Source organism: Nomascus leucogenys, chromosome 15 (assembly GCF_006542625.1).
Source record: "Nomascus leucogenys isolate Asia chromosome 15, Asia_NLE_v1, whole genome shotgun sequence".
Taxonomy (NCBI): domain Eukaryota; kingdom Metazoa; phylum Chordata; class Mammalia; order Primates; family Hylobatidae; genus Nomascus; species Nomascus leucogenys.
The window spans coordinates 8002939-8018350 of NC_044395.1; the positions used below are offsets into that span (position 1 = coordinate 8002939).

At 47.8% G+C, this 15412-nt stretch overlaps 1 protein-coding gene and 1 pseudogene across 5 annotated transcripts in view; one reads left to right on the top strand and one right to left on the bottom strand.

Annotated features, from left to right (window-relative positions):
- Window positions 1-1220: 1220 nt before the first annotated feature.
- LOC101176707 lies at window positions 1221-2587 on the bottom strand (annotated as a pseudogene).
- A 16-nt stretch (window positions 2588-2603) lies between these two features.
- The window catches only part of KIRREL3 (kirre like nephrin family adhesion molecule 3), a 581266-nt gene continuing 568457 nt past the window's right edge, over window positions 2604-15412 (top strand). For 3 of the 5 annotated variants that reach the window (XM_030828765.1, XM_030828762.1, XM_030828766.1), the window contains exons 1-2: window positions 2604-2779; window positions 5099-5516. In XM_030828765.1, the coding sequence (XP_030684625.1) occupies window positions 5462-5516 (55 nt within the window). In that variant the 5' untranslated portion in view covers window positions 2604-2779; window positions 5099-5461. Of the gene's footprint in view, window positions 2780-4809; window positions 5517-15412 lie in introns of those variants that run through there. The other 2 variants (XM_030828764.1, XM_030828763.1) reach the window with 2 other exon arrangements.

The following is a 15412-nucleotide window of genomic DNA, read 5'->3' on the forward strand; positions in this document are numbered from 1 at the left end:
CACATGCCAGATGTTTGACAATGGTTTAATAACAGAGGGAAGAATAAGTTAAATTGGATTCAGAAAACAGGAAATAGAATGTGGGGCACTAGGTAAAACTTCACCATTCATTCCGCAGTATGTAGTGAGAGCCTACTGCCTACCTGGGTAAGAGCTGCGGACACGGCTGTGAACTAGAGGGGCACTGTCCCCACCTTCATGGTGCTGCCAGGGTACCGGAGAAAATACAGGATTAGACAATTTTTTACAGTAAAGTGTGATTGACATTAAGACAGATGAAGTACAAGGCATCCTTGTCCTCGCTCCCTTTAAAGGAAGTCTTTTCCAGTGAGCCACTCTGGCAGCACCACTCCCTTACTTTAATAAAATGTTTGCATTTTGCATCCAACATAGTTGTAGATGTACGTTGAAGGAAGTCTGTTCTGCAACCCAGAACCAAGGCTGGATGTGGGGTCTGGTTCTGGGGAAAACAAGGAGATAAGGGAAAGACATGAGTTCAGTAAGTTGGGGAAAGACTGAGGGTGCTCAGACTGAGTAGAATGAACATGAAGCAGTTTGAGGAAAAGTCAGAAACAATGACAGCGGAGAGGCCCATGCAGATCTCAGGGTTGTCACTTGCTCACTTGTTTTCTTGGGGATGGCGACCCACCACTCAAAATAATCTGCCCTAACACTGATGGCATTAAAGAGCACTTCCATTTGTCTCCATGATGAAAGGTGTGGTCTCTGGAACAGAAGACAGTGGGACTTTAGGATTCTGAAGAATCCTGAAGATCCACTGGCTCAAACCAGTCATTTAATAGATGAAGAAAGGTGTGCCCAGGTTCATTAAGGGGCTACACTGGTTAGCAGTGGCCAGGCCAGCGCCACATCAACAGGCTCACCAGACTCCCTCCAGGAGGCCTAATCCTCAATGAATCAGGGGGGCAGACAACCTGCCCTTCAGGGGATGCTTCTGAAAGTTGAGTATCTGGTTCTCTGAGCCCTTTCCCTCTACAATGGAAAGACCAACTGCAGGGAACAGGGGTTAAGGTCTCATAATCCACCTACACAGAAGTAAGCAAGAAATCTGGTTCAGATAAATGAAAAAGAAATAGGCTAGAAGACTGTGACTGCCCAGGTCATAAAGGCTGCCACCTAGCGAGGACCTCTGATGACCATCTGGTCTCTGGAAGTGTATGTGGCTTGGAGTCCTTATTAACTTACCTACGACTGGAGAGTCAGGTTACCCTGAACTCCCAGTAGGAGGCTGTTCGAAATGTGTTAAATCCCTGGACAAAAGAGGTTTAACCAGTACTGGCAGGATATATGAAAAACAAAAAGGGAATGTGGTTTCTAATGTATCTCTGCAACAAATACTGTGAAGAGGCATTAAACAGGAAATTCTCTGTACATAATGACAGTCCGTCTCTTAAAAGAGCCACTCCCTCTCCTTGGTGATAATGGTGTCTCATGAACACAGAATAGCTGTGGCTGGGAGCCCGGCCAGCATGGCAGTGGGGGAGATGGAGGATAGGACAGTGGGGACACTGGGCCTAGGTGGGGGCCCTGGACTGTTGCCTCAGCCTGCAGCTTTCCTGCAGGGCCCCAAGCAAGCTAACCTAGAAGGATGCGTCTCTAATGGAAAGGAAGGGCCCAGACCGATGCCATCCAGGGCAATTTCTCTTATTAAAATGTCAGTGAGATGTTTTATAATATTTTCTCACATACGCACCTGTATATACCTCTTTCCAACTAGAGGACAAACTTTCCAGGAACAGGAATGATCATAGTCATTCCACGTGTCTTTAAGGATCCAAAACAGGCCGTTGGACAAACTGAGGGAATAACACATGTTAGACATTGGGCTGACAGCCACGAGGAAGGTCAGGAGAGTGGCGGTGAGCTGAGGTCTGCAGTGTGCCCGAACCCAGCCTGCTCCGAGCACTCGACAGCCGCACCCCTCACTCCTGCACCGAGACCCAGAACTTGCACATCACTCTCTTCGTCCCAGATCTCAGAAAACCCTGGGGGCAACAGGCAGCAAGGCTTGGAAGAGCAGGAGAGCAGGGCTTGGAAACTGTCCGTGGGGCCCTTGACCTCCTGTCACTTGTTGGCCAGCCAGCAGCAGAACCTGGGGCCGGCCGGCATCCTCTGTAGGCTCCCGCCTCAGCGCAGGTCTGGGCTACCCAGTTCCAGCCCGCCCCGCTGGCGGAGGTGGGGGGTGGGGCCAGGGGCTCACAGGACCCAGCACTTGGCACTGGAGGCTTGGGGAGGGGGCTGGGGACTGATGTATTCGGCCTCCGGGCTCCACGCCTGGCGAAGAAACGCTGGAGAGGATGCCACCTGCTGGCATCCCACCGGCTTGCACGGTGGGCACGAGACCTGGAGCCAGCCTGGATGTGCAGAAAACCAGAATTCGGGCGGTTTTCCAAGTTGCTGCCTTTCGGCTGTCTCTTTAGGGCTGCCGCCTCCACCGACTGTCCAGAGACCCCTTCCCCCGCGCGCCGCCCCCCAGACGCGAAGGCTTCCAGCAGGGGCGGTGGTCTCTCTCCTCTCCCCGCTTGCAGCGCACTCCGAGGTCTAGGGACTCTCCGCGCTTCTCCATCAGGTGGAGCCGTCGGCTCCTCGCCGCCTCCCTCCTCCTCCCTCCCCGGGAGCGAATCGCGCGCAGGCCGCCTTGCAGCGCCAGGAGGCTAACCGAGCCCCCGGAGGAGGTGAGGCCGCGGGCAGCCGGGCGGAGATGGCGGGGCCGCCGTCGGGGCTGGCGCCAGAGCCCGACCGGCTGTGGGTCCTGCAGGTACTGCTCGCGTTCTCTGCCCCACATGGTGGCTGCTGAAGATTGCCGTGGGTTTTCCGGCACTCAGGCTTGATACGCCTCCTAGTCCTTTTAGAGGCGGGCAGCTCATCACTTAAGAGGCAGTAGAGGGGAGTGGAGAGGGTAACAGGCCCAGCTGGCTGGGGCGTGGGGGTGAGGGGGATGCCTGGAGCCCGTAAGGGGGCCATGGGGCCAGTGTTGGGGACCAATGGGAGAGCGAAACAAGATCCTTCCAACCTGGATCTCCCAGGCCCCCCTCTTCTTTCCAAGAGTCAGTGCGAGTGTGAGGTGCACACGCCTGTACGTGTGCCTGATTATTGCGTATTACACACTTCACTAGCCTTGTGACCCTGGTTTTGTAATAGTTCCCTCGGGGGCTGAATTAAGCAAATCTGGGCCCTGCGCCATTGAGGAATTAGCACTCAAAATTAAACAACAGCTTAAAGGATAAATCTTTAGTTAAAACATCAAATGTTGCTACCTTTGATAGAGAATCTGCATTCTAATATTTGTCTTATTCACTGCAAGAATGGCACGCAGACACCTGAAATTTCTCCCCAACAACCCCATAGGCTTAATGGAAAGCTACTACTAAGGTGACGGCGCTATACATAGCGTTATTTTCAGTCTTAATGTGTTATTTGGCATATGTTATTTAAAATTATTTTTCATCTCCTGTGTGTGTTTCTGATTTGCCTCTTCCACTTATTGCATGATCTGTTATACCAGGCTAATGGAGTCAGGCTGAGCTGACACTGCTTCAGTAACTTGTTTGTTAATTTAGCTAATAGGTTGCCCCTTTTGTGTCCTTTTAGTTTCTGTTGCTCAACATTTCCGTTTCTCCTCCCAAAGTTTGCTTACAAATTTCCCTTTGATATGTTTAACAGCCTCTAAGGGATGCAGTTAAATAAGCTATTAAGTTAAGAATAGAAAAGTACAAAGCAGACATCTACTGATTTGTAGATCTTTGGTGTCATCTACCAGGTGTCAGCTCCTACTAGCACACTTCTATATGCCCCTGCTTCCTTCTTTCTTGTTCACAAATACCAAGGGATAATTCTTTAAAGTTAACATCCGCATGGGAACTTGGAGTTGGAATGTGCCTTGTAGTCAGCAGAGTCCTCAAAAGGCGTGCTACTGAAGGAGGAAAGGCTAAGAGTTTCCCAAAAGACCTCCCCAAGGTCCAGGGACTGAAGACAGTAATGATTGATTTTAGAACTGAATGCTGAATGGCACATGTCAGGGGAGCGTCTTTCATTTTCCTCTCCTCTCTCTTTACCTCTCCTTCTCACACTGCATAACGTTGAATATGTTTCTGTGTTGCTTTGTTATGTCCCTAGAGTTTGCCTCTTGTGTGTATACTCTGCTTGCACACTAGATTATGAGCTTCTGAAGGCATGGTCTGTGCCTATTATTTTGCTTCCCTCCATGGCCTGCTTATACCAAGCATGCCTAAATGTCTATTAAGTAAATAGACCCAGATAAATTCATGTTGATATCCTGGAGGAAATCGAGTTTGATTTGAGTGTGGAGTGTGAATTTCATGACAGGTAAAAGACTTGAAGATCCTTAGGAGGCAAGTGCCTATGACCTTGGCCTCTCCTTCGCAATTGGACTCACAGCACCTCTTGGAGAAAAGACAGGCTCAGAGTGATGGAGCGCTCATTAGAGGAGAGGCTCTGAATGCAAAGACAGGCTGCTCCCCTGTCCTCGTTAGGAAATGCACAAACCAGGATAATGATAATAAATGGGTGTGTGTCACAAACCTACTTGCCTTCCCTTTAGTTCCTGCATTTTGTCCTCCAGGAGGAGTGCAAAGCAAACTAAGATCCAAATGTTCAGGTTTTATTACCTACCCCCCCACCCACCCACCCACCCACAGGAAACTCTCAGAAATGCAAAGCATGCTTATCTCTCCTCCAACTCCGAGCCTCCCGCTGCACACATTGGCCAAGTCCTTCCGAGGGAAAGATGCACACCCCCCCTTCCTAGTTCCCTTTCAGCCCAGTTTCCAGTTCCTGTGCAAAGGCAGGGCATGCATGTTTTTGTGCACATGCATACGTATAGTCATCCTTAACTTCACTGTTAAACAGGACATCGTGTGGACAAAAAGTCACAGCTCCGCTCCAAGCTCAAGATGCCTTTTGGTCAATAATGGTGACAAAAGCTGAATTTTTCCCGATTGAGGGAAAAGAAAGAACACAGCCTTTTCCCCCACTGTCCGTTTTGCATAGATCTCCTTTTTCCGAGTGTTTCCTCTTTAATTATGACCTGTCTCCCCTCCCTCTCCCCTCGCCTCAGCTTCAGTGAAAGGAGTCCTTCTGTCACTCGTCACTAGCTCGCTCGCTCACTGTGGGAGGAGCCCGCCTGAGGAAGCCGTGTGCCTGGGATGCCAAGAGCCAGAGAATGGATCCGCTCCGAGTGGGGACATTGCTGACAATCCCGGCTTCCCGAGGCGGCTAAAAACAGGCAGTTTGCGTTGGCCGACTGCAGATCCCCAGAGGCACAAAGAGACCGAAGCCACCCGGAGGGACCCACGGACGGACAGATGGTAGGCGCGAACCCGAGAGGACCGGCGGAGGCTGAGCACCGAGAGCCGCCAAGGAAGAGAAACTAACTGCACACCCAAGTTACCCTGCCGGCTTTCCTTCGCTGCGCTAAGGAATGAAACCTTTCCAGCTCGATCTGCTCTTCGTCTGCTTCTTCCTTTTCAGTCAAGGTAGGACCCCCGCGCTGCCGGAGTTGGAAGAAAGTCGGCTGGGTTGTCAGGGCGCGGGAGGCTGTGGGCAGGAATGTGGGCAGGCTTCGGGAACTCGGACTGATGGATGCGTCTCTCGGTGCCGGGCTGAAATGCCCTAGCATTGCCTCTTTGCCTTTGCGAATGCAACAAAATGGTACTGTTTATTTTCCTTTGGAAAGAAGGGGTATGGGAGGGGAGGGGAATGACTTTCTCCTCTCACTTGTCAATATCCAGCTCAAACTCTCCAATGCAAATGAGTTCTTTATGCTTCTGGTATGTTAATTAGGTAGTATCTCTGTGATTATGCCACTCTGAACTTCTGGGCACCTCCTCTCCTTCAGACCCAGGCCAGGGAAGGAGACGGCAGGAAGGGAGAGCTTGGTTTAGGTGGATATTTCAGCTTGAATAGGGTCTGACTTGCACAAGTGTATTCAAAAGCGAATGTGTGTGGTTTGCACCGTTGAAAAGGGGGTTGCAGTTACAGAATGTATTGTGGGGGTAATTTGCAGTGGTTGGGAAAAGCTTGTAAAGAGTTTCATTGAACGTCATCGAGTTCCCTAAATTAGGCTGAATTCTGAATCCTGCACAGCACTGAATTCAGGGTATAAAATGAAATTTCGCCCATGGTGCTGATTGTTTTCTTTCTGCAGCCTAGCAGGGGCAGAGAAGCAGGTGGACTCTCCAGAAAGAACTTTGCCACCTCTAGGCTCCTTGCCACTGGGAGCCCTGGGGCTGGTAGTGGTGCAGGAAGGAGAGGGAAATTCGGGAGAGGGAATGTGAGTGCCTAGTTAGCCAAAGGCATCAAAAGTCACCTGTGGAATTGAGTTTGAAGGGGCAAGTACATGGGCTCCTTCCCACTCTTTTGGAATGCCAATGCACCTCTGCCATCTGAGGCTGCATTTGTGCCAGCCAACACAGCTCTTAGAGGTGCAAGACTCTCAGAAAAAATCCACAACAGAGCACGTCCATCTGTTGATTAAATGAAGGGTAAAAGTTTTCGAGAAAGCAAAGCACCGCCATGGGTGGCTGGCTTTGCAAGCAAACAGCATGTCTTCTGTTTCTCCCCTGTCGGGCAGAAGCCAAATATAAGCAAAAACCTGGCTTCCTTCTGCTCTTCCAACAGTACTTGTGGTCACTGCAGATTTTCTCCTTATCTGTACAATTCAAACTTTGCTTCTGGCCCTCCTGATGAAACCGAAGGGGTTCCTTCTTCATATTTGTATGTGCATACTAATGCCTGTGTATAATGATAATGTGTGTACACATACACACACACACAAACACACACACTCACTCATGTATTCATATGGTTGTGTGCTTCTCACCAGGGCTCCCTACAGCAGCAGGAAGATAAATTGCCTTCCCCAGAGTTTCAGGCTGAATGAATAAGAACTATCTCAGAACACTGGTATAGAGAGAGGTTCAGTTATATTACCATTTTGTAAGATTACTCTCTTTCTTGGATGTGTATGTGCTTGCTTATGAGCACACACACACACGCACAGAGACACACACTCTCATTCTTCTTTGCTTCTTACCAGTTCACTCAGGAAGTTTTGATATAGAACCCCTGAGAAGGAGGGAATCTTCCAACCAACCCCCCATAAACACACGAACTCACATTTGCATGGAACCAGTGTATGCTTTAATCAGCCTTTTGTGTATTTAGAAGCTTGATCTGTGATATTTATGTAGATTGGCATAAGAAGGCTATAGGTGTCTAAGTACCTCCCTGGCTGTCTGAATCATTACAGTGTACATCTTCTGTTGTGCTTATTTCTTTCTTGGTCTGGAGCTGTTTCTTGACTGCTTCATGTGAATCTTTAAATATTTACCTGTGGAGGTTAAATGCTGTGTTTTATCTACCCCAAGTCCCGAGAGCGCTAGGAAGAAACCATAAAATCATGCAGTTCTTAATGCCTTGTGCTCCTGGAGTGTTCTGAGCTTGGCCGTCACTGTCCACCTTACCAAATGGTAGATACCTGGTCCACAGGCTGGAAAACAGGTCTAAACCAAGATTAGGAGACCCAAGTGGACATGGCTGGTCAGATACCCTGCATCCCTGTACATATTATGCTTCTTGAATAGACAGTGTCCGACTACGGGAATTAAGGGGTCGAGCCATCAAGTGGGAAGGTGTTTTATGGACTTCGCTGCAATGTGATATGGTTGTCTTTTGCCTCGATCTGTGGAAATTTGTTTATGTGGATGTTGTTTTGAGCATTATGAATTCCCCAGAGGATTCTATTTGACCATCTTCACATATATGCTTAGCTCATATACTGTGCCCCACCCCTACCCAGTGTCATGCATTCATCAACTTATTGGATAGAACGCATCCATGTCTAACAGGTCCTGGGAGGTCTAGCCCACATGGCTCTAAATGGCTTCCACTGTGATCCCCCGGAATGAGGCCTGAGGTTACACCCCCACCTGGCACCCTCACACAGCCACCTGCTTGACCCCTACCTCCTGCATGCTGGGATGCCTCTCCCAGGAAATGCAAAGAGACTCAGGGGATGGCCTTTCCCTCAGAGACAACAAATGTCCAGGGTTGTTTTTAGCGCCTTATCTGGCACTCCAATGACATGGCCATCTGCTGTCCAACACATCTCACAGTGGGAATCTGCATGGCACTTAAGAGTTTCTGCGAACACGATTCCCAGGCTCCATGCTCCCAGTATCTTGGTCCCCGTGCAGAAAGAGTGCTCCAAGCAGTGCTCTCAAGATACAAATAAACTCTTAAAGTCCATTCCAGCCGTCCTTTTCTTCCTAATTTGTCAAATGTTTATTTACCTTTACTTTTTTTTTATAACCCTTTAGAGAGACAGAGAACAGAAATCAATGTATAATTAATATCAGTAATATGGTGGGTCCCTATTCTTTGAAAGTTTGGGCTTTTCATATAGATTGAGATCAAGGATTTCTTTATCTTTCTTAAGGTGGCAGTAGTAAGGCTAAATAACATTCCTCCCGATTCCACCCCTGCCAGCGTCCCCAGGCCTGGCTCCCAACAAGGGAATGGAGAGCTGCCAGTGTGTACTGCTTGTGGGCTTCTCCCTTGCTGGGGATGCCTCTTCCCTCAGCTGTCAGGATGGTCATGCTTTGTTCAGAGAGGGGTAATGTCACAGCACAATTTGCCTCCTGCTGAGAATAGGCATGTTCTGCCCCTGGGTGAAAAAATAATCGATTCTCTTGTCATCCATAAACTTAGAACTTGCTATATTTTTTCCTCCTTATCATTTCATTTCACCCACAACTATTTCCTTCCGTGCCCTCCTTAAGCTTCAAGCCCCATCCCATCCAGCCTGCACATGCACAGCTTAGGTAGCTTGGAGGGAATAAGGTCCTAGAGGACTGATGACTCCCTGCCTCCAGGGTGATCTCCAATCCCCACTTCGGAGACAGGGGAGACAGACAGGGGAGCCACAGTGGCAAGAACTTGGCGCCTTCTACTCCAGACACTCGCTCTTAAGAAAGGTGGTCTCTTCCCCGCTCTCTGGCATTTTGCTCTGGCATTCCTAGAGCACCTTGTCCTGCCTTGTGATTCTGCCATTCTGAAGGTTCTAATTCTGCTGAACCCAGATCTTTTGGCTTTGCATGCGCACTGTAGTGTATTGGGGTAAAAGTGAAAACTTGCATTTACCTGTTAATGGCATCCCTGAGCTAAGCATGCATTTGAGGTACCATCTCCCTATTGGGAAGAATCTAAGCAGCCCACTTGCTCTCCTGCCTGGCTGGAAACACTGAAAGGGGCTGTCAGCGGCTGTCAGAGGGCAGAGGGTCATGGTGATCTGAATCTCCTAGGGAATAGAAAGGCATCTAGTAGACAGAAGGGTAAAACAGAGTGAGCGGAGGGAGCCAGCCAGGGTGAAGGGAGCCATGGAGATGACAAGAAGCATGGAAAAGGAGGAGCCACTTCAAGAGGCTTGAACTAGCAAGGAGTTCCCTTGGGAGGGGCAAGGTTGGGAAGGCATCGGAAGAGAGCCTGAACACATCAGAGGTGGCCTAAAGAATGGAGGGATCATAGGGGGTACAGGCAGAGAAGGAATCAGCAAACAAAGTGGGGAGTGAACAGCAACTTTGGAAACACTTACACTCACTCAGAAATGTCATAAAACAAAAGATGAGGGAAGTAATGTGTGTTTCTCCCTCCTACCAGAACCCCAAGTGGGATGACGTCTTGTCTAGAGGAAGAAGAATCAGTTCTTTTGTGCCAGAAGGCCAATGCACAGCTGCCAAGGGTGTGGGACCACTTCTTTAACAAATCTGCGGGTGGGGGAACTGGGGCATGTCTGTTGGAAATGGGAGTGGTTGCATGTCTGTGTCCCAGTAGGGAGTCCTCAGTTGCCAGCCAGACCTATTGAGGATGGAAAAGAAACTCCCTAGGGGGAGGACAGGTGGGGTGAGGTCAAGGCCTTCACATTGCTCCAAGAGGATACCATGGGGTCCCCCTCTTGGGTGTACAGAGGAGGATTTGGCTTGGAACAGCAGCGGCAAGCCAGGCATGGTACCAAGAAGCAGCCCTGCCTGGTGTGTGCCTGTGTTGGTGGAAGCCAGGGCCAGCAGGAGATGGGGTGGAGCAGGAGATTAGGCCTGAAGATGCAATTTTTCTTTTTTGTTCAGCCCAGTGGGGGTGACTTAGGCAGCATTATATTGCAGACCCAAAAAAGCACATGAATAATCCAGAGCGAATTGAAGAGATTTCAATAGCAAAATAATAACAATACTAATGATACCTTTGATTTGCAGAGTACTTTTCTTCCAAGGAGATAAAAAGATAAACTGTTTTGGAAACATGGATGAGGAAAAGAAAATTGCCCATAATGGAGGAGCGTGGAGGAGGGCCAAAAGCACTGGTTTTCTGGCCTCGATATAGATGGAGGATGCTAAGGGGGCTAGAGGGGCATAGGCATTATTTTGCAGCTACAATCCTTATCCTTGTAAGTTGTTGAGATGACCTTAGGTGAAAAAACAGTGCTGGCGTTTTTTATTGGGGTCCATCAAGAAACAGAGAGGCACTGAACTCATCTTGTGCCTGGAAAGAGGGGTGTTCTAATTCATCAGTGGAGAAGGTCGGTAAGATCATGAGCATGCTGGAATGCACACTTGAACTCCCCCCACCACACTGATCTTGACTTTAATGGTGGTGCTTGCAGCAGAGTGATTGGAGCTCCAGTCTTGCCTCAAGGCCAGCAGACATCCCAGCACTGTCGGAGCAGGGTCGGTGGGAGCAGCTGCTCTGGGGGCTAACTGTTCCCTTGGATTTCATATCCCATCACAGCTATTCATAAGGGAGTGAGCAGCAAAGCCAGCCAGTATATTGCGCCCAGGTTGTAATCGCTTCATCCTGTATTCCAAGTAGAGTGGGATTTTATTTCCGGTTAGAGGAATGATGTGAGAATCGACTGCATCAAGACACAGTACTGTTCCATACGTCACTGCATGTCATTTTCTTTTCCCAAGAGAAAGTCATAATTTACCCAGTTAGAAGTGCATGTCAAGTAAGGATATAGATAGCTTATAGATCATCAGAATACTTCTCTCACGGTCGGGGAAGGGATGCTATGTCCTGCCTTCTGCCAAAGCTTTATTATGAAGCATGGAAGGGCTTCAGTCCTCTCAGAAAGCACACGGTGCCATAGAGCCAGGGTCACAAGAGGGTGGGGGATCTTCTCCCCCATTGAACCTCCCTCTACTGCATGTTAACTTTCATTCACTCATAGCTCCTAACTCACTGAAGGAACTAGGATCATTATGCTTTTTAATTCTTTTTCTCCTCTCCCAGTGGTAAAAATGAGTATTCTGGCTGTACACTTCTAGAAGTTGGTAAATGTCAATATTAGATAAGTGTTTCCTTTATATCACTGCAATTTAGCATAAGCTGCTTGGAAACAAATGTCTTCCGTAAGCATACAATGTTTCAGTGAGTACACAGTCAACACCACTATGAACATTAAATAAATGTCAGCTATTCTTTGGCATACTTGGTAACAAGTTAAAGCCATGGAAATAGTGGCCAGCATAGGTGAATCTGCTCTGTGTGGCGCTGTTCTGTTGGGGCATGAAGGGTGGAAAGAGGAAGTCATCCTTCTCCTTGGAAATAACTGCAAAGGGAGCAGCCAAACATAGACACCTGCCTGCATCCCCTGGACAGGTCTTTCCTGGCATCTGGAAGCCTTCCCATGCCCTCCTGACCCTACTGAACACATACACACACACACACATGCACACACCACTTAATATTAAATCAGTGTGATATCTCCAGAACTGGCAACGAATTAGCCACTTTCCTCAAATGGGAGCTACGCTCTCACTCTACTCTTTGCCTGTCTTCATAGGCAAAGCAAAGTAGATTTATCTGAGGCTGATTTTTTTTTTGATAATTGAAACTAAAACTGCAATGGATGGCCTATGTATGTCAGTATCAGAAAGGATGTGCGCATATCATGCTGAATTATATAGATGGTCTGCTCACTTGGCCTTTATTCACTGGATGGTTGTTGCAAGTTCAGATTCTTTTTAACTCATGCCTGGACAACTGGAATTTGAAATCTGAGGCCAAGAGTTACAGCAATAACAAACAAACATCACTGTCACTATTCCACCTTTTCCCCCAGGGGCTCCACATAGTCTAGTGTCTCAGTGGGTGAAATATACTGCTCCTTCCTTTGCGATCAAATACCACTTTATGACACTAAGGCTCAGCCCTTGGCCACTCAGCCAGCACTCACTGTGGGCCTCCTATGCTATAGGCACTGTGCTGGGGCTTTTGATGCAAAGATAATGAAGACCATGTTTCTGCCCCAGAGCTCTTACTCTGGCTAGGGAGCAGACACTTTGATTAAGGTTACAATATGATGGGTTCGGAGCTGTCAGAGTGTTCTGAAAACAGGTGGATCAGCAAAGGCATCAGAAAAGGTTGCACAGAGGAGATGACATCATGCTTGATATTATAGGATGCTCAAGAGTTCTCTAAATGGAGCATGAAAAGTGATTTCCAGTCTCTTACATACCTTACAGTGTATGCAAATACACGAAGGCAGAACAGAATGTGATATGTTCAGAAGCCATAGGCAGTATGATGGCTAGAGTGCTACTGTGTTAGGGAAGTGGGAGAGGAAGCTTGGGAAGGGAAGGGTCAACTTGTGAATGACCATGGGTACCATTATACATCTTTTGAGGATGGATTGAGAGAATTAAGTAAATACCTGAGAAACATTGCTAGTAGCCTATGGGTTTGTGGTCCTCTCTACATCATGGGTTTAGGGATCAACATGTTATTTTTACTTCTTTGTATTTTTGTGTTTCACATGGGGCTAAAAATGTAAAATTGAATGGAAATATACTTTTTAATCTTTCTTTCTAGCTGATGGATGAAGTGAGCAAGAGAATAAGTATGGGGGGAATTGACCTTAATGGTTAGTCCACATTCCAGAGAGGAGGCACAGAAGGATGGTGAGTAGATGAATGCCAGAGTGATGTGTTAGCTAAAGAATGTGGAAGAGAAGAAAAAAGATCATGGAAACACACAGAGGCAGGACTGCTGGCTGCACACTGGACTTGAGCAGACAGAGTGCATTGAGGAATGGGATTTGCCAGTTTGTGGGTCCCCTTGGCTAGTCAGAGACGCAGGCAGCCTAACATTGAAGATGAGTGCTAACCAGAAGGGGAAACAGCACTGGAGCAGGTAAGCACAAAAACCTAGGGACATTTTGCTGATGATGTCTTTCTTGTTCTCAAGAGGAAGCTAAGTTATACTGGCTTTAGGGAAACCAAGGTTACAAGTTAAATGATTCTACTCAGAAGATGTTGGAAATGTTTTACAAGGCTCTGGCACTGAGTACCCTTTCATTTAAGAGTAGAGAATGTCATCAGATCTACCTGTATGTTCCACACTTTGGTCTCTGTTCTCTTCAGGAACTGGTGGAGGCTAGCAGGACAAGCTCAATGGTGAAGCAAAACCCCGATTGTTCAGCAAGAAATAGACAGTGTTATTTCCATGACTGTGGATATGTAAGTCTCATGTCTAAGGCTGGCCCACTGAACAGTCTCTCATTGCTGAGAGTGTTCTGACTCACAGTGGAATTCAGGCCATCAGGAATGTAGGAGTCAATTCCTAAGAAATGGGTTAGAGAGTAGACTAGATGACGTCTAAAATCTCTCCAACTGTAAGATTCTCTGAATATTATCTCTTAGCAACAATCTATTTATTTTGGATGACACATTTCTAGGGGGTAGGTGATGCATTCTATTTGCTCTTTGCCAGCAAATTTTCTTGTAGGTGCCTGGAAAATTCTTTTGGTTGTTGAGGGTGTTGTTAGTCGTGGCAATAATTATGTTCTTATGATGATGATGGTGATGATAACTAGCATTTGTATAAAGCTTCATAAGTTGCAGAGTGGCCTTCACAAGCACTACCTCATTTCATCAGCAGAAGTAATGAGAAGTGGGCATTATTGCTGTCATACCCCCAGAGAGGTTACTTTGCTTGACTAAAGTCATTTTCAGTCTGGTTCACTTATTCATGTGCCTTGATGCTCCTCAAGATGCTGGTACATCCAGCTGTTCCACATCAACACTAAAAAATGCAGGAGAGTATCCTAAGCTATGGTGTCATAAGACAGGTCGTAGTCTTATAATTTGTGGCAATCCCCAGTGTCTAGGCCTGGAAAAGGATTCTAGGGAGTTTCCTATGAAAATCATGGAACCAAATCCCAGGTCTGGCCTTCGAACAAGGATGCAGCATTGTAGCTCAATTTGTTTTATTCCAGACTCTTTCTGAGTCAGTTTTTTTATCTTTCTGGCATTCAGCTTTACCTCGGGGCACAAAGTTTCCAGAGGAAATAACAGGCCAGGCTTTTGGGCTGAAGAGTAATTAAGGACATACTGCTTGAGTAGCTCCTTTTGTGGCTGTTCTGACAAATAATAATAATAATAATAATAAAAAGGAAGGAAGCAAAGGCAGGGACTTTGCTTCTCTTAATTGGTTGATTAAAATCCAAGTCTTTTATCACCCCTGGTGTCTAGCACACTATTGGGCACATAGAAGGCTGTGAATAAGTGTGGAAATATTGGAATGGAATGAGGGGTAATGAGAGGAGAAGCCAGCAGTGCTTGTAACATCAGCACATGCGGAGATGCTGAGAGGGCCCCTGGCAGGAGGCAGAAGAAGAACCTGACTAAGTGAAGTGTGGACGTGCCCTGCAGGAAGTTGTTCCTTTCTGGAAGGCTTTGAATGCCCTTTGGGTCACCAGAGACAACGCCAAGAGAAACATCCTCTGCCAAGCCACCCACTGCTCAGCTTCGACAGGAAACCATCGGGTCCTTCTGTTCTTTAACGCATGTCAGTGCCCATTTCTGTCAGTCACCTGCAAATGTCACAGGTGACGGCTCTGGTGCAGTGTGACAGTCCACCTGTCACCCTTGGCAATGCTGGGAGCAATGACAGCTTCAGAGTAACACTGGGGCCCGGTTGAATCATTGCGCAGGAAGCTTAGCACGTTCATCCGGGAGTGGCAGGAGGAGTGATTCCCACCCTTCCCTGCCTCACTGACCTTGTGGCAAAGAAAACAAAACCACCACTTAATCCCTCAGTGGTTGCGTTGCCTAAATCCTAGGACCTGCACTTTTCCTGCATCTTGCTAGAGGACGCTGGGGTCCACCCCACATTCACAAGGAGTTCTGTTTCTTCAGGGAGATGCCCTCTGAAGCCTTCTTCTTACATAGGAAGCTGCACCTGAGTGAGGGGCAACTGCGGAGGCAGAGAGGAGCTGTTCTTTTGAAGCCGCACCAAGAGCTGGGGCACTATTTCGGGCCCTGACGCCAGGTGGAGGCTGCAGTGCCTCAGTCAGCCTGATGGTGGCAGCAGCAGC